Source organism: Thermobia domestica, chromosome 17 (assembly GCF_964235325.1).
Source record: "Thermobia domestica chromosome 17, izTheDome1.hap1.1, whole genome shotgun sequence".
Classification (NCBI taxonomy): Eukaryota; Metazoa; Arthropoda; class Insecta; order Zygentoma; family Lepismatidae; genus Thermobia; species Thermobia domestica.
Window position 1 is genome coordinate 167,456,268 of NC_137470.1, and position 20,380 is coordinate 167,476,647.

Here is a 20,380-nt window from a genome sequence, read left to right on the forward strand (position 1 = left end):
TCGTGAGAGAGGCCAAATTAGTAAAAAAGTAAAGATTTTTAGGATTCCAACATTTTGCATATCTACTAGCTTCAAGTAAATTGTGGAATTACGTTAGGCTGGATCCGTTGCGATTCATATACCCTACGAATCAAGACACTAACGCCATCTCGGTAGCAAAAGCCTCACTATCATTTAGGGAACTTAATAATACATTACAAAAATAGTAATTTACACAATCTGATAATATTTTGCTTGCTCCCAATTGACACTTGTAACACCATGCTTCACAACTCTGCTCTGGATGACTTTGTTAGTAGTATGTAGCTACTGATGTATATTCGTAGATGGGAATGTAAGAACTACGTGAAAACACTAAAGTCAATAGCACCAAGTGGAGAAGTCGTATTTTAATATCATATACTACATAACCAAAAGGAAAGCTTATTTTTGCTTAAAATATATATTTAAACCGAAGGTGGGTTCCAGCCCACTTACACCGACGTATCTAGGTTGCTCCACTAAGCCGTACATAATTAATTGCTGGAATGATAATGTGGCGAAAACTTAACAATCACGATGCTTTTCCACCACAAACTCATTTGTCATGAGACCGAACCAGAGCCTCCTTGCATCAAAGGTCAGCGCTACAGTATCCCACTTGATTTCAATTTCAAATAGATTCAGGAATTCTTTCTTAAATCTGACATGGGAAAGTCACGGTAGCATTTCAGAAACGAAAAATGACCTACTGTTGGATTCAACAGTGGTCGTTAAATCTTACATAATTAGCACTGTATCATGGCTTCTAATAGAAGTACGCATCTTACCAAAATTTATCATCACTTATTACCAGTATTTGCACTAATTTCATGATGCAAGAATCCGTCTATCCTACACGGATCATGCAGCCGCGTCCAATGCAGTATTTGTTTGTTGTGCACTCTTTTACGTCGACGACTCAGGTACAGAGACGCTTATCCACAGGCAGTGTGTCCATCCCTGCAAGTACTTGGGCACAACACACTCAAATTTATCATTTTTGCCCCGAAAAAAAGTAGAGGAAGAAATGTGTGACAAAACCAAGGAAACTTGTTTTTTTAAACTAAATTTGATTCAATTTCGGTATACTTTCCGTTCGTAAAGCCATCATTACTCTTAATGAGTTTCCGATGTCATTTTCAATGAGAAGTTGTTCAGTAAAATCAAATGGACAGAACTTGCAACCTAAAACCCACACTTGGGCACCTTTGCTTCCACATTTCCTGATTGTCTCTTACAATCCACTACTTGAGTGCTGTATAAACCACCAACTCATAGTGGTACGCTATATACCAATGATCGCCAAATTGTCGATCGCGACCTACTAGTAGCTCGCGGAGACATTTACGGTAGATCGAGTTAGCGCTCCGGTTACGCCTATTTATAGGCAATAAACAAAAGTGCAATTTTTATTTAAAGTTGGTAGTTCGTTTGGTTGGTAGCTCACAATAGGATTTTAAAATGGAACGGCTACTCAGAAACTTCATAAGTTTGGCCCCACTGCTATACACCAAGCCAAGAGATACTGCACAGCAAAGAATGAGGTGTTAAGTAAACACACTATAGTGATAGTATTTTTTTGTTGTTTTGTGTGTTATTTCAACATCGAGGACATCGACTTCCAAGCGTATCATAAATAACTAGTAACTGCAGACAGAATTTGCATTGGTTTTAACTGTGCTCGCTATGAGCAAAGCTTTGCGCAGTATATTTGGCATTTATACCAAGTAACGAATGACGTTCTGCGCTCTCTGTAATCGCGCACGAAAATAGTTTTGTAGGCCTATGAATTCTCTGACAACATTTACATGAGTAGCATTTCTACCATCTGTTGTTCTGAGGTGCTAGGAACATAGTGCAATAAACTTTGGGTTGATACTTTTAGTGCAAAACACGTTGTTCCTTACTTCTTATTGCAGTAAAATAGCAAACAACGTATTATTGACCTAAGTTCCTAGCACATAAGAACAACATATGGCTGCCATGCTACTCATGTGAATGTCAGACAATTCAGGGGTGTACAGTCCGCAGAAAAAAAACTGCAACATGAGAATGTAAGTTTATTGTGAAACTATGCCTAACAGCGCAGTGAATCAACACAACGTCTAAGTGGAACGAATCACGCCAGGAGAAACATCGTCGTTCTCCCATACACACTTATTTTGGAAGAAAACACTTCGTCGTTTCACAAAAAACAAAAAAAAAAAAAAAAAAAAAAAACTTATATGCTCATGTTGCAAGTTTTTTGGCTGCAGACTGTACAACGCTATGCTCTTAACCGATTACAGAAAACAGTATGTTATTCATTACTTGGTATAAATGCCAAATATGCTGCGTAAAGATTTTTGTTTATAACAAGTAATTAAAACCAATGCAAATTTTCACTTCCAGTTACTAGTAACTTATGATATGCACGGGAGGTGATGCTCTCGGTGTTGAAATAACACATTAGTAATACGCTATAGTGGTAGTCATTTTATGTTGTTTTAACACCGCACTTTTTTGCTGTGTAGGAATACGAATACTCCATCCCGTTGAAACGATAATCGTTCCTAGCTACTCTGACGTAAATATTTGGTTTATTTACAAGCGTTTCCTCATTTCTTTGTTGGTATTGCAATTTTCAGAAACAACAGTGAACAACTACAGTATATACATTTTGGCGCTTATGTTTTACAGTAATATTTCAGTTTTTATTTATTTATTTATTTATTTATTTATTTTTTTACTTTTCACGAAATAAGTCCCAGACATGAAAAGATTTTTTTTCCGTACGATCAATACATATACTTTGAAGACCTTTTTTAGACTACAAGAATATATATATTGTTTTAAACTATAATCGGATATAATTTATACACATATTTTGCATGTAACTTTGTCCCGGCCATGAATGGTGAATTCTATTTGTCGGAAGACAATCTCTTAATTGTTTACTTCCAGTTGACTGACTTTTCGTTTCTCCTTTCCTTTTCTTTGCTAAAGAAAAGGATGAAAGAAACTTTTACCAAAATTAAGATCAAAAAAGAGCAGCACAACAAACGTAACAAGGGGCGGTAGAAAGAGAGAGGGAGAAAAAGAAGAAAACGTGTTCCGAACGGAAGAAGAAAACATTTACTAACCTGTTCGCCAACAGCTTCCCTCACCCTCCGCAAGATGGCAGCAGCGGGCACACAGAATTCTTTCTCAAGTCTCGAGAGGTTGCCTTGAAAGCTACACACTAACAGGTCACGTGCCTGCCTCTCGAGAATCGATCTCACACGCTGGAAATTCGGATACAGCGGTCCCAACAGAGATGCCACCAAGCTCGCAACGTCCATTTTGCCCTGAAACACAAAACAAGCAAGAATTAGATACGAGAAAAGACCAGTAGTACCAAAGTTAGTACTGGATTCTCGCAGACTAAGTTTGTTTTGAGTGAGTGGAAGTAAAGTTAAAATAGTGACAAAATGTTTTTTGTTTAAAATATATGAAGGTTGATTGCTAAAATAAAGAAAAAAAAAACGTAACTCTTATTTTGATTCCATCCTGCACAAAACTAACCCAGTTCCAGTTTCTAACATTAATCTATAATTCATTTTCATATCGTCTGTGCTTTCGGCTCTCTGATTTACCATCGAAGTGCTGAAATGGGCCTCCCCAACCTTATACAAAGAGCACGGTGAGTCAGTCATAGAGCGTTTACCTCTGTTGCGTGCGTCCTTGGTTCGATCCTCATGCAAGTTTGTGGTGGACGACATCGTGTCCTTGGGATTTTTCGGAGTACTCCCATTTCCTTCGACATTCTCATTCCATTGAATCTTCCATCATCTTCATTCACTTGCCTTAATCATCCGCCTCCCTACGCGTACAGGGCATAAACGTGGGACGTTAAACAAAGATTTCACTTCATTTCCAAACTTAGGTCTACAGAGAAATAGGCGCCGCGCTGCTGTGTAGACCAACACTTTGGTTTCCCGAATACAAGAAATCACCCTTCATCGAGTTTTAGCAGCAGTTTATTATAAATACACACTGCATTTACTTATCTTCAAGAATTAACGCCTAGGCTATTTTCTTTTTCAACCATTTTTTTCCTATTCTCTTTTTCGTTGTTAAAATAAATGTGAAACAGTGTCTTTACTTGTTGACAAATTTCAAATCATTAAACTCTGTCACTAATTTTAAGAGGTTCGATTCCAGGAGGGAGGTCATGTGGTTCGGATTCAGTAGGTTCCGTTTCATAGAACCTCGCTGCTGAACGTAATGTTAAACTCAAAAATCAATCAGTAATGCTAAAGGACTTAACTGAACACTATTATTAGATGTATTCTTGTTGTGTTTAGATATCATAAAATTAAACAGATTTGTTTCACATATTTTCCTCTAATTCTCGTTATAAACAGCAATTATTTATTTATTTTTTTTTTTATTTTACTAAGTCAAAACTCCGATATTGATTACTCATAATTCGCCAGTGTTTCTTTCAGTGGGATGTCCCCCAGAGAAAGCGACCCACTCTCCTCGGTGCAGCCCTGATATTCTTGGTACCACTGCAAACGGAACCGCAGATATCATGGCTGCCGAGCAAAGAGATCACTTTCATGCAGTGGACGCGCCAATGTAAAGCGAGAGATTGGGTGCCGATATTTACTCTTCCAAGAAAGTTGGTAAATTTATGATTAGTGTAGTAAAAGAACATAGTGTGGAACAAAAACATCTTTGGAAATTCTTCTTAATTATACTAACACAGCACATTCAATCTCCTTGTGTTCTTTGTTTGGAACATTTAATCGTATTCAAATGATATAAAAGTTAATGTAAAAAATTGTTGCTAGTTTTTACGTCATAGGGAGACACCGTAATCTAGTGGTTGGAGCACTGGACTCATACCCGGCCGGTGCTTCCCAATGTTTGTCGTCCAACAAGTGTCGTGAGGCAAATTGGGTAGTCACGTCAATAAAAGACGCGACGATCATTAGGTCTAGAAAGCTGCTGATACGCCTGTTAGAGACAGGACGACGAATCGTGCTGACCACGTGTTAGTCGCTACGGTGGAATTAGTTCAGCTGGTCATTAACAGATGGCGTTGGGGTGGCTTGGGCTCACAAAGGCTGTTACGCCAAGATTTTTGGTTTGGTTTCATGTCATAGATGAAGATAATTTATAAACGGATGTGGAATTCTTCAAATTCTAGGCAAAAAAGTGTGAACGACAGTGTTTCAACATTAAAATAAAAGTCTCAATTCAAATCCATTTCATAAAGCAGTTAATACATTCTCAGACGCCTGTGTCAGCGGCTAGCAATGAAAAAAACGCTCAGTAAATTAAGTCGAATATTGATATTACGAAGAAATCGACTCGGGGACTTCATCATTGGACCACTTCATGAGGATTTCTATTGAGGATGTTCCAAGTGAACAATTTTTAATTCACGTTCTTGAGCGCTATGCACCCAAAAGACAAAGAAAGGCTCGTTTTTTTTTTTTTTTTTTTTGTTTTAGTGAAATGAAATCTTTGAGCACGATTATGCCCTTAATGCTAAAAGAGAGAATGGTTAAAGCAAGTGAATGACGGTGGAAGCATTAGTAGAATCTGAAAGTGGAAGGAAACGGGAGTACCCTGAGAAAACCTACGGACACGACATTGTCCACCACAACCCTGCTTGGGCGGAGCTCGAACCAGAGGCTCCACGCACCAAAGGTAAGCGCTCTACGACTGAGCCACGTGCCCCTAAAAAAAAGATTCGTTTGGTTTAAATAAGAAATGTCTTTGCAAGAATTACTACATGATTTAATAATGTATTATAAGTTAAATAAAAAATAAGACCTATTTTTTTTTTTGGCTACATTTACTTCTCTGGTATATATTTTGTCTGCTATTAAATTTAATAAATTAGACATTAGTAACAAAATGTAGATAACCATAAAAGTTCTTTATATAATGGGTGCAATTGTATCGTGACTGATTACTCTAATTTGAATTACTGTAAGGAAGTGATAGTTTCAAAAGCTTTAGATATTAAGCCAAGTTCAAACTAAAATCTCTCTTTTCGTCATTCATTTAGAGAAATCCAGTTTTTTTTTAATTATTTTTCTTAAAAAGAGTGCAGTTTTAAAATAATGGAAAATTGATGTTTCTGCATCGTGAGATTTATTATTTGCTACTTCCAAAGGACTTTCCCTAGAAAGATACTGAAATCGGCCATTGATCCAAATTAGGTCGTTACTGACCCAAAATATCAGTTTTGACCTAAAATCACCCCCCCCTCCCAATTTTGACCCCTTACCGAATTATCATGTCAAACATATTCAAAATTTAATATTAAAAAAAAATGCGAGGAGTAATCCATGGCATAGAGAAAAAAGATTAAAATTATTGTAAGGAGAAGTATAGGAGTAATGTGTTTATGTTCAATTTATGTTGCTAATTTCTTTACTGCAGTCTTTTGAAACATCAAATACATAATTATGAGCTGCCCTGTATAGGGTACCGCGAGGAGAATGTTTTAAGGGAAGACTAATGTCTAATAAAGCCAAACATGTAATTGTTATGATGACCAAGAAAGCAATATATATTTTAAAAAGGTTTACAAGAGAATCCACCACTGCTGTACACCTGAAATTTTCGACACTAAAAATAGAAGAGATTTATGAAAAACGAGAAACCTAGTATTTAGATAAAGGGAATAATGACCTTCATTGCTGGCAGTAATAAAGAATTACAAATCAAAGAACGCTCTGAATTCATTTACTAGGAGTCATCCTTTTACATGCACGCACGCGCCATCTACCGACAAAATTTATCACTAGTGTGCACGACATATTGCATGCCCTTCAAGGATGCGAGGAAGCCCGTACCAATAGAGATTGCACCGAAAATGCATACAAATTACGGAAATAAACATTACAAGATAACATATGGCTACAGAAAACCATAAAGTGTGCTATGAAGATATTTTTTCTTTTCTTGTTTAAGCTACATACACGCAATTTATGACTTTTCTTGTTCATGACATTGGGAGTAACGAGAAAAATTGAATCAAGGTAAGGGAGTGGTTAGCGTGCTTCCGAAATACGTGGCAGTTTGTTATCGATTCAGCGTTAGTGTTGCACCATCTGAAGTAAGAACAGAAGGTCAACAAACAAGAAGAAACTGATTGAATAACATTACACAACATGGTGTCAGTCTGTTCTGGAGGTACAAATGTTTCCGCAACAAAAATTTAAAACCTCTTGAGATCTTTCAGTTGTGAACGTCCCACGATCATTCGCTTTAGCTAAGATGTGGGATAATAAAGACAAATGAATAATAATGGATGAATCGATGGAATGAGACTGTGCGAGGAAACGAGAGTACTCCGAAACAACGTTCACGGTGTTATTAAGCACAAACTTACTCTCCCGGGAATCGAACCAGAGAACCCCACGCACCAGAGGTAAGCGCTCTACTATTGAGCCACTGTACCCTCTACAACAAAAATTAAGACGAAATCTAAATTCTTACTTCATTACTCGAATAGATCTGGAATGAACTTGACAATTCGCTTTGCATGGGTAGTTGAGAAGCTCATATGCAACGTAATAAGGCATCGAACAAGAACATGCTCTCTGTACACTTTAAAATGTCATCCGAAAATGAATTCCAATACACTTAATGCCCAATCTCTTAGTTTAACGTTCCATGATTATGCCCTTTAGGTTTTAATGATCCGTCTTTCTTAGCCTAGTGAATTATGATGGAAGAATTAGTGGAATGAGAAAGTGGGAGGAAATGACAGTATTCCGAGAAAACTCATGGACACAATGTTGTCATCCACAAACTTACTAGGCCGGAGATCGAAACAGGGACCCCACGTACAAGAGGTAAAGCGCTCTGCCACTGAGCTACCATCCGGTGCCGTTTAAAGCGATGACACTAAAAACTAAAACATCACATTTCACGGGTACCAAATACATGAGATGAGGAGCTATGCATTTAAAATTTTCATTTTAACCCAGCGAAGCGAGTAATCGATGCTAGTACTCCATATATATAGCAATATACAGCAATTTCTTCCTTAGTCTAGTATTAAGTCTATTAGTTAAGAGTGATCTTTTCTTGCTGATTGCTACTTTGGCTATGGCCATTCCTGACCTGGTCTTCTTGGAGCAGTAAGTGTCTCTCGTCAAAATACTTCCCAGGCACTTGAAATAATGAACCTCTTGAGCGCCTTTCCACCAGATATTCTTATGACTTAAAACTTCACTCGGGGTGGCTTGCCTGGAAAAACTTATTACATTTTATGACCGGATGTCCCACTGGGAAGAGAACCTGGGACCGCTGGCACCGAAGGCAATCTGGGCCGCTGCATTAAAATTCTAAAATTAAATTAAATCTTTAAATTTTACATCCCACGGATATGTCGGTTAGGTTAAAGGAAACCGTGATGATGAGAAATGAATGAAATGGTAGAATGAAGAAAGTAGGAGGAAACGGGAAAACCCCGGGGAAACCCACGCACACGGTGTTTGTCCACCACAAAGCTTACTTGGTGCGAGCCGGGATCGAACCAGAGACTCCAAGCACCAGTGGTGAACGCTCTAGCACTGAGCCACCGCGGCCCGCATTAAAATTCGACCGGGAGTAGGTTATTAAAAAAAGCTATACACACGCTTTTTTAATTGGAAATATATTAACACGATAAAAAAGGAAATATTCTGTAAACAACGCAATCTTGTTATCATTAAATACAGGGTAACACCATACCCAAAATGGCTGTTTATAACTAATTTTGCAAACTAAAATTATTGGAGCAAAGCTTCTTTTTCACTCGACGTAGGCTTTCGGTTGCCCGGGTACTCCTCCGAGATGATAGAACAGTTCTTCACCAATTTTCACATGGTGATTCGAGGGCGCTCACTGAGTGTCGTAAGGGGTAGCATGTCCCGATCAGACATACCGTTGAGGAATAATCACCGAGAAACAGGATGCCCATAGACTTAACATTGGAAAACTATTTGGCGCGTGAATTCCCATTGTAAACAATGGAAAGTAGAATTTTCAGCTTAGAAACAGGCTGAAGCTCTTTTGGTTTTGTTCTGCGAACCATATCCCAAAATCAACTATATGCTATGCATGTCGTGTTCGTTCATGAAAACAGTTGATGCACTAAAAAGTTCTATGAATAATCAATAAAAGGTCGATCGCGTCGCACAAAATTTGCAATTAACGCATATTTAGTATTAGGGTTTAATAGAATATCTAAAGCTCCCAATAAAGAGGGTTTCCTGTACGAGAAAGACATTATACACCACAATGAATATGAGTACGTATTTTTTTTAAATGATTATATTGATGGATTTTGTAAATGATGGAATGAAGAAAGTGGGAGAACCTCGAGAACAATCACGCACACGGTGTTAATTCACCACCCAGGCATCAGAAAGGAGCGCTCTACCACTGAGCCAACACGGTCCCCATTTTTGGTTTGCGATACTTTTTTTTTTCTTGTTTGCCAGTTTAAATTTAGGTACTCGTACAATATACATATCAAAATGTGTGACTTTCAAGAACTTTCAGATGGGTAGGCAGCCAACATGACCCTCGTGTAAGTTGTGTTGCACAACTTAGATTTGCTGGCCACAAACGAAATGCCAGTTCGAAACCAATATAGATAATCAGCCCTAAATTGAACATAGTACTCAAACAGTGAATGTTATAGAGGCAGTTCTTTCAATCTAGAAGTGACTACGGGAAAATAAGTTCATATTTTTTGGGACAGGTTTGATAATAGATTGCCATCTACACAATATTATAATTGCTAAAGATACATTTGATTGTCTCTGTAAAGTAATCCCAAAATGGATGGGGAAAATTTACTATTTTTCTTTTCTTTTGCCTCTCGTGATGAAAAATCACTGGAACAGAAGCAGAAGCTACTTGTCACAGTTTAATATGTACGGAAATTATCTGCTTGTCACTCGTTCGTCTAGTTCAAGTGAAACGCTTTGCTGACTGAGCGACTTCCGAAATCCAGGAAACCACATACCGGAAGTTACGTAGCGGAAGTTCATTAAAACTTGCAAAGGTTCAAAAGAACACATGATAAATGCATTCACTCCCCTTTGTTGTCTTTCAACAGAACGCCACACATGCAGCTTATGTACTACAATAGAGCGTTTAACATGTCAGAAGTCCTCGGTCTGGTGCTCAGGAATTAATGGGTAGATACTACAGAATTTATTGCAGATACTAATTAGATAATAAGCGTCGATTCAGAAGGTTGGATTTGATGACATCCCTCGAGACAGTCACGACTTGGAGAACACCTGATAAATTATCACGCCCAAAACAAAACATCATTAATAAATTCGTTTGTAAACAAGATCAAGACATAAGGAAAGCAACAAACTTTTCCCCACTTTTCTCTATATCATGTAAATTTACTACACTTCCAAACTATGCTGTGTACAGGGTCGACCAAAAGTCACAAAGGAGATGTAACTACAGTGAAACCTCTCTAAAGTGGACAGCCATAGGGAATCAAAAATTGTCCGCTATAGAGAGGTGTCCGCCTTAGAGAGGTGTCAATATTTTCTTTCGTAAATTAGTAAACAATGTGATATCCAATTAGAAAAAATAATTGCATGAATCATGTATTTACGAATATTACCAAAATGATACTGAACCTGCATTATCCTCTGCCATTCAATACTCTATGTTCTAGACACAACATGGAAATAAGATGTTACAGTTTCCTGCACCTTACACTTATCACTACTTACTACGTTTACGGGAGGTTCCTTTAATTTGTGGGTTAATTGCAGTCCAGTAGTGTCTGTTTTTAGACAATATGCGTACCCGAGGGCAGAAGATACTAAATTTGTCTTCTGCTTGGACAGAGATTCCAGAGGGACACTAGAATAACGTGTCATCTCAGACGGCAGGCAACTGTCAATCACTTTTGTGTCTAAAACAGGTTTATTGGGAGTGAAATGCAAGCAAAGAACATGAGGGTGTTGTTAAACAGATAATGCTTCGTCTGGATTGCTGAGTAGACAGTTGAGGAGGCAAGATGTTGTAACAATGCGTTCTTGATGACACATGTATGAATTACTAAAAATATATTTTTACTGTATTTTTCAACTTGTTTCTAGAGAAAGTGTCCGTAATACAGAGGTAAATAATACCTATAAAACACAGAAAATACTGTCCGTGTCCGTACTAGAGAGTGTCCGTTTTAGAGAGGTTTACCAATATGATTTTTCCTATTACAGTGTTTGGGGATTACAAAATATGTCCGTTACGGGAGGTGTCCGCTTTATAGAGGTGTCCGTTATTAATGCAGTGAAACCTCTACTAACTTTTTTTAAAGTTATCATTAGTTTCTCCTGATATTTCACAGACTTAAAGACCAAGGATGGGAGATTGTTTACACTTATGTGTGGAACATAGCCCGTAACTGTGAAACCCATAATGGCGGACACCTAACTGAGATTGTGTGTGTAATGCATGATTCATGACAAGGGTAAACACTTCTGGTCCAAGTGCCCGTATTTCTGCACGAATATCTAAAAGATAAAGTGCATGTGAACAAACCACAACCAATACAAAAGCTCAAGGACAACATCCTTGAAGCACTGAGCAACCGCGGCCCCTTCTGAAGAATTGAGCTTTTCGTTAAGCAGCCCATACACGTAAACACATGCCTGAAGAAACAGCCCGACTTGTATGAAAAATGATAAAACCACAAGCAAGTTGATCGTGTATGGCCTCGTTCATTCATGTTAAAAGTTTTCAAAATCTTCTGAAAACATGTTTGATGTTTTTGCCGTTCTGCGTGCATGTTTACCGTGTATGGGCTCGTTCATGCAAGGTGGCTGTTTTATATTTAGGTCCACCAATCACGACAGCGGAAGAAATCACGTGAGTCTCTCCTCCGTCGCATGCCAAGGTCGTGCAGTTGCAGAAAGAAAAAGCACGCGTTTCCTCGTCCTCCACATTTCTCAAACTACTTTCAGTATGTTGGACAGCACGTTGGTACGTGTGTGGGCAAAAAATTCTTTCAAGATGCTTGATGAAAGAAACCTTTCATACATGTTGGTAATGCAAGTGCGTGCGTATATGGCGCGCTTAATATACAAAACTAGCCTTTCGCTCCGCCCTAGACCCCGCGTTCGATCGGTCTGTGGCCACGATCAGTCTTTGCATCAAGAGTGAATTTCGTGCATTTGCTCTGTAATTACATTTTCTGAATTTGGCCCAGCGGGGGCTTCGCTACCTGACCCCCGCGTTTACTCGACCTACTTCTTCGCACCTTTTAAACCCACAATTCTACCAAATTTCAAGTTTCTTTTCGTATTTCAACTGCTTAAGGTGGATCACTAGGTGTTCTCGGTGCTATGCTAAACACTGCTTGAATAGTGCGGCGTTGCCAGGTAGTGTCGAGTGTTTACTGGTGCCAGATAATAAAGGAAGTAATCACGGAATTCTGCTTTCATACTTACTGGTGAAATTAGTTTTCGACTCATATCGAAATTCTCAGCTAAGTTCTGCTTCTCTCACTGCAATGCTAGAATCCAGGAATTAAACGTACAAATTTGGCAACAACACATTTTGACGTTCTGCACAACTTTCTTCTCAAAATCTATTTCCTTAAATGTGAATTAATATTTAAATAAAATGTGAAACATAACACGAAATACGATCAAACAATATATCCCTTTCGTAATAAGAACGTTACTTTAAAATACTTTACACATTCAAATAAACATTTCATAAAATTGAGCACTGTTAGCAAAATCTAACAGCAAGTGCGATCTTGTGTGCTCATTGTAAAACGAATCAAATATTTTATTTTATTTGTTACCTTTTTCGATATTAGAAGAAACAACCAAATGAATCAGTGTCTTATTGTAGCTAAAACATAACTCTATCTTATAGTACAATATTTATAATATGTAACGTTTCATTGCGCAGTAGTAAGGGAATGAGTTAAAATATGTACTGACTTCCGGGTGGTGATCCTCACGCCCATTTAAATAAGAAGAAATTTCTTCATCCCCCTTTAGTCCTCTTAAAAAATAAAAATATTCACTTTTGGCAATTTTCCTGTGTGTTAGTCCCGGAAGGCTACAGTCATGCCAAATTTCAGCTTTCCACGTCAATCGAAAATATCACTTTATTTTGTCAGTTCATGTAGTTAGTTTTCTATATAGTTAGGATATTAATTTCGTAATACGCCAAACATTTCTTTTATACATTCTTGGATTTCTTATTAATGAACAGGACTAGGAAATTTGGTTCAGTTCTAAGGAGAAACCTGAGCTCGTTTTTTTTCAATACATTAAAATATCGGGGAAAATAATAATATTAATGAGGTTCGTTAATTAGTGTATATAGAGAAATAAAATCTTGGGCACTTCCCGTAACATGTTAGTAACACTGTGGATTAACAATGTACAGGATGGTCCATGATTCTGTATATGATGGTTAACTATAATAGTTGTAGGCTAATTCTGGACAAGAACTTTCGATATGGCAACACTGTGTAGCCTAAAAGTGGGGATAACGGCCACTGGACTTAGAACCGTTAATGTATGCCAAACAGGATGGTAGAACTACTATCTCTGGAACAGTGTGCGAGAACCGTTGGATAGGTCGACGCGGGTATGTGGAGTGGCCAGCTCAATCTCCCGATCTGGCACCACTTTACTTTCCCTTATGGGGTGTTTTAAAGGACAAAGTGTATCAACAGCACATACGCAATTTGGCCGAACTATGAGAAGCTATCACAGAAGAGTTCCACAGGATACCAGTATGGGTCTGCCAAACTGCTTGTCTTCGTCTTCAGGTATGCTCTTCGTCTCCAGGCATGTATCGATTTGGATGGTTGCTCTTCGTCTCGAGGCATGTATTGATTTGGATGGTTGCTCTTCGTCTCCAGACATGTATCGATTTGGATGGTGCATTGGTGGACCATGCCACAGAGAACAGAGATTAAAATTCTTGTAAAGAAAGGTATAAGAATAATGTGTTTATGTTCAAGTTATGTTGCTAGTTTCTTTTTCGCAGTCTTTGAAAAATCATAAATATATATATGGGTCACCCTATATTTATTAACGATGTTCTAGGCTCTACGTGCAAACAACATCAGAGCCATTTACAGAGAACGAAAAAAAAAAAAACTAACGATAGCAAGCAATTCCTAGAAAGAAACTTGCTCAAGTTTCTACCTTAAGGTTGGTTTAAAGGGACAAGTTTTGTCGATAGATAACAGTAGAATCTTCGTATCTTTTCCATGTAGTTTTACCTTTCACGAAGATTCACAATTTCTGTTACAAATTTCAACCTACAGACTTCAAATGTCTAGAAAAGTAACTTCACAATCTATCGGAGGCAATAACCGTGCCGATTTTTTATTTAGAATTTTCTTCATTGTTGAAATGGCTTGATTGTTGAAATGGATATCCAAATCTTTAACAATGGAACTGTTTCAATAATGAAGAAAATTCTAAATAAAAAATCGGCACGGATTGTTCCCTTTAATAGGTTATGAAGTACCTTCTCTAAACATTTGAAGTCTCTACGTTGAAATTTGTAAAAGAAATTGTAAATTTTCGTGAAAGATAAAAAATATATGGGAGAGATACGAAGACTGTAGTGACATCTATCGGCAAAACTTGTCCCTTTACACTAACCTTAAATCCATTATTCTTACATCTGTTAATGGGGTAAGTTTCTCAGAACACCCCATTCAGAAAAACCGCCCGGGATATCTGAAAAAACAATTTTCGACCGTCTTCACTGGTCTAGGGTTAGTGCGTGCGCCTTAGAGGCACGCGAACTCGAATCAAAATTTCCGTGCCGCGGTGGCTCAGTGGCAGAGCATTCATCTCTAGTGCATGGGGTCACAATTTCGATACCAGCTCGCGTCAAGTAAACTTGGTAGTGGACAAGCACCGTGCGCGTGTGTTTTTTCGGGATTCTCCCATTTCCTCCTGCTTTATTCATTGCACCACTCCCTTCATTTCTCATCATCATCATCATCATCTTTACCCTAGCTGGCATAACCGTTGGACGTAAAACAAAGATTTCTGGTTAAACTTCCGACGGTGGTTTGAATTTCACATTACTCTGAATCTATGTTTCATATAGTCTCGCTGTTAAGGAAAAAAAACGCTAAACTTCAACACAACAAAACAGTATTTTCTATTTTCAATGGAAGAAAATTAACCAATCATATATACGTCAGTCTTGTAGTGTACACTTATGCATCCAGCTTTGTATATGTGAGATATCTGATAATAAACTGCTGACAATCTCGTTAAGTACACCAAAGAAAAACAGAAATATGCAACATCAAAGTCATAAACGTATCGCTTACAATGTTACTGCTCTAATTTGCTCTCTTTACCTTCTCGACATATTTACAACGGGCTGTATTACTTGTATAAACAACCTCTTGTTTACATTAACCTAGTTTAGTCCATACCAATACGAGAATTCTCTCTAGTGCCATGTATGCTTGGTTCACTAAACAGTGATTTATTACACCGTCTACTCAGTACGCGCCACTGAACTCTTAAGAGGTTTATGCGTTAACAAGAAAATGAAACCCTTTCCACTGTATCAACAGTCGTGGGTTCCATGGGACCATTATTTTCTTTAGTTTGTCTAAAATGTCTTACTTAGAAATTATCTATAGAGGTTGTTTCAACTGTGGATCTTCTACAGCATTACATCAGATTGCTTAAAACATTTATCAAAGTAGATACTTTTGACAACGCCGACTATTTCCGATAAAACTTTCACAAAACAGCTCCAGTATTTCTAAAAAAAAAAAAAACAATGAAATTGAATCTAAGTTTTACGTCCCACGATTATATCAGCTAGGCTAAAAGAGACTATGATGATGAGAAATAAATGAAATATTAGAATGAAGAAAGTGGGAGGAAACGGGAGGAACCCGAGAAAACCTACGCACACGGTGTTTGTCCACCACAAAGTTCACGTGCGCGAGCTGGGATCGATACAAGAATCCCATGCACCAAAGGTGAATGCTCTACCACTAAGCCACCACGGCTCTCCAGACTTTCTGGATTCTTCTTCTTCTTCTTCTTTTTTTTTTAATCAAAGATCCAATATATATCGATAAAAAATTTTCTTGCAGTCCTTATATCGGAAGAACTACATATAATGTAGCCAAACTATCACTTAACTTAGTATGGTGTGCTCATTCCGTAGAGAATATGAAAACTTGATTCAGGGACCGTTCAAATATTTTGTCGCTCCTGATTCAAAAACTAATTATTGGCCAAAATCGCAATCTTTTGATGCATTTTATTGGATCATTCCTAACATTCTTGGCCAAGATCGCACTTTTTTGATCCATTTTTTGGATCATTCCTAAAATTCTTGTTAAGTTCGTTCTGGCAATGCTCTTGGAGCATTTATTCCACCGGTGTAGATTCCCAAACTGCATTATGCATAAGTAATACAAAATGAAATGAAATATATCAGTTTAACGTCCCGTGATTATGTCCCTTAAGTGTCAGGAATCCCTTAAGGAGACGATGATTAAATCAAGTGAATGATAGAAGAATTGGTGGAATGAGAAAGTAGGAGGGAACGGGAGTACCCTGAGAAACTCCCGAGAAGCAATTGCCCCCTTACGCTACCCTATGGATGGCCATACGCCGAAAAAATCACATTTTAATGTTTGTTACCAAGACTATCCATGGCTTTGGATTTATTATTTAAAAAAAAAAGACCAAAGCTTCAAATCCACTGTATTTTAAATTATAATATGTAACGGTTTCGGATATCTAAGATATTCTTCCTCAGACACTATAGAACATAAATAAAAATACAGACAAAGTTTAAAAAGTTTAAATTCTTTTAACATACATATTATATATATTGTCATTGTTATAAAAAGAAATTTATTCTATTTGCTGAGGCCTTCAGCCAATCCCGTAAGTCTCCGTGTTCACTTTCCAAACAATCACGTTCTGCCATTTTTGGTTCTTATAAGAGCCTTTTTTATTTTCTTCTTGTCTACATTATCCAAACTTCCTTGGCATAATTCATTAATAGGTAAGCTCCCTGTCCAGTTCATCAGTTTCTCTCTTCCTACCTTCTTTATCCTATCTTTAATGCTTGTGATGCAAACATACCTTAACAACTGTATTTCAAATTTTGTCAACCTGAAATAAATAAAAGCAACGGATATTGATGAACTGCGCATGACTGACCAGTTGGTAGCCAAGTGTTCAGGACCACTTCCAAAAACAACAGGAAAAAAACGAAATAAAAATAATAAAATACATTAATTAGAGAGTGAAAGTTCTCTTTTGATTCCTTGTCATTATTCATGGTGTTTGATGACTCTGTTTCAAAAAGACAATGACCAGGCGTGGCTGTTTTCATTGGCTTAGCCCAACCCAAAACCTAACTTCCCCGCCCAGACACGAACAAAAATATTACACAGATGCTGGCTGCATCATTATGACGACGATGATGATGATGATGAAAACGAAGAAACATTTACATTCAGGTTATTACGTCACTTGAACAATGCAGATTTCTCGAAATCATCACAAAGTTACGAAGTGAATTACCTCGTCTGTAACATACAGCAGAGAGAGACAAACATATTCAAGTGATTTGTTCCATTTTTGGGAAATACGTATTTTCATACGCCTACACATCTACAGAAACGCTTTCAGCACAATGTATTACACAAGGTACTTTTCTTATTGTAATACGACACTTTAAAAAGGAGAGGAGAATTTACTCAAATTAACGATGTGTGTGCCTACGAGAACTTTCTTCCAAATGCAGCAAAAAAGGAAATATCTCCGAAATTTACACACCCTACTAAGTGCAGTAATTAGCATAAATTAAACGTAATTACCTGACAACAATTTCTTCCCTTTAGTAGCATTTGTGAAGATAATAATGAATATGTAAATTACGTACTCACAGCATCAATGTGTGTAATCTGAATATGCAGAATGTATAAAAAAGGAGTTCACGACTTTGAAAACTCATACTGATTTTTTTAAAATTTATATTACAGACATGGTTTTGCTGTCATTTTGTAGCAAAATACATATTTTTTTTTTTAACTTATGGGTCAATCCATCTGAAGTGGTCCAAAGATGGTGAAAATGGTTGCTGGGTCATCTCCGAAAATTATAGAAATTGGAGTGTGATAAAACCTTGTGTATGAGAAGGTCAATAACATCATTCCCGTTGCCGTATGTGCAAATGTTCCTGAATGGCGGCCATCTCTGTTGTTGGTGGAGTGCCAATTTTTTAATTTGTAAGCGTATGCGTAAAATAAAGTTGCTCAGGACGTACAAATCAGACGAACATCAAACATAAAACAAATGTTTACAGGAGAGACTGAGGTACATGAAGAAAATATACTCTTGCTTCTAAATAAATATGCAGTGTTGCAAGCCAATACATGAAAATCACCAGAAAAAGTACAGACAATTATACTTTTAATTTGACTGTATTTTGGAATGGCATAAAGTGGGGGGTCATAAGTTTTGTGCTGAATATTATTGCATTAAAGAGTCCACAGCTATGATACTACTGGCACCGTAGATTTATAGGGGTCCGAAAGTAGTAGTATGTGATTTTGATGCCATTTTTGGGACGTAATATCTCAGGAGGGCGAAGTGCTAAAAATTGCTGCTACACTTAGTGTCTTATCTTGGTGTCGGGAATCACCTCTCCCGAACGTTGTCAGTGTTGTTTTGAAACATCCTACACACACACACACATCTTTATATATATATATATATATATATATATATATATATATATATATATATATATATATATATATATATATATATATATATATATATATATATATATATATATAGAGAGAGAGAGAGAGAGAGAGATTGTGGTTACAGCTGGAAAATATAGCTAGAAACGAAACTGTCTTTTGATATGGATTCAGCATTCGAAGAGTGGATTCTATCGCTGAACTCACTCCTCTATTGGGACCGGAAGCTATAACAATATATTTCCGGTTTCAGTATTGACTTTGCATTGAAACCAAACTAACTTTTTTAATTTTTTTAAAAAAATACAGTAAAACTTGTCTTTAGCGGAATCAAGCGGGACTCGTAAACTTTTCCGTTAAAGATAGGTTTCCGGTTAACGAAGGTAGACTTATGCACGCGCGCGCACACACACACACACACGAACACACACAAAGCGTTGATATGATGGGCATACTGAGATCAAGTAAGACGGTGTATGTACACTTATGTCGAAAATTACTGTCGCATGTCTATAAATATGTTGCACGAATATAATTTGATAACGAATTCGCCCGGTATTTCTTATAATGTTAGTATGTGTATAATCATCAAAGACATGTATGAGGCAAATTTCATGTCAAAAGAGCAGTAAATAAGAACAATAAAACGAAAATAAAACTTTCTTGTCCATTTAGCAACGTTTTGTTTTACTCATTCTAATTTTCGTATTTATAATTATTTTCCTATGAAATTTACCAAAATATACATTTCCCGATTATACACATAGTATCTGTGTTAAAAGTACCCTGCAAAATCATTATCAAAGTATATTCTTAGAGAAAGACAGTCATAGATATGCGACAATCATTTTGGACATGACTGTACCTTAGTCAATTTACATTATCTATTTCTACTACGCATTAATACACGCAAAACTTAGAATGAACAGAAAAAAGTACTGTACAGACACACGTTCACTTAAGTTTACCAACAGTGAAAGAGCGTTTTCTGTAGATATCGCTGCCTCTCTGTTTAACTTTCCACAGAGACTTTAACCTGACAAATCATACTAAGCATGCCAATTCGACGTAAGGCAAATGTTGCAATTCCTTTAAACTTTTGACAGAATCTTGATACGTCTTTAGCCTCACTCTTCTTCCAACTCAATGCCTTATTTCTCTTCTTTCTCCACCTCCTCTTCTCCTTTCGGACTTCCCACATAATCCTCGATTGAGGAGTTTGATGTAATAAGGGCTTAAGCGAGTTTACGCCCTTCTTGCGTCAAGTGCATTTTTGGCCTTTGCCATTCTTGTTTAGCCTCCTGGTAACATTTCAATTTAACATCGGAATAAAATGTTGCATATTACATTGTTTTATGTATAAAAAGAACTACTAAAATTTTCAACATAGTTTTTCTCCAAACTGCATGTTTCGGACTTACGCCCTTATTGCATCAAACTGCTCAATTAAAGCACGTATATCCGCCGTGTCTGCTTCGGTTTGCACAATACTATTTATTTCGCTAAGAATATATTTAATCTCTTATAGGATCTCCGGAAAGTTTATAAATGCTGCATTCCGAAACTTGAAATTTTCCATTAAGAGGCTTG

General features: G+C 37.2%; 1 protein-coding gene across 2 annotated transcripts in view; it reads right to left on the bottom strand.

Moving 5' to 3' along the window:
• The window catches only part of LOC145674476 (uncharacterized), a 1,412,137-nt gene that overhangs the window by 925,575 nt on the left and 466,182 nt on the right, over positions 1 to 20,380 (bottom strand). For both annotated transcript variants that reach the window (XM_081744589.1, XM_081744590.1), the window contains exon 3: positions 3,144 to 3,347. In XM_081744589.1, coding sequence (XP_081600715.1) covers positions 3,144 to 3,347 — 204 coding nt within the window. The remainder of the gene's footprint in view (positions 1 to 3,143; positions 3,348 to 20,380) is intronic.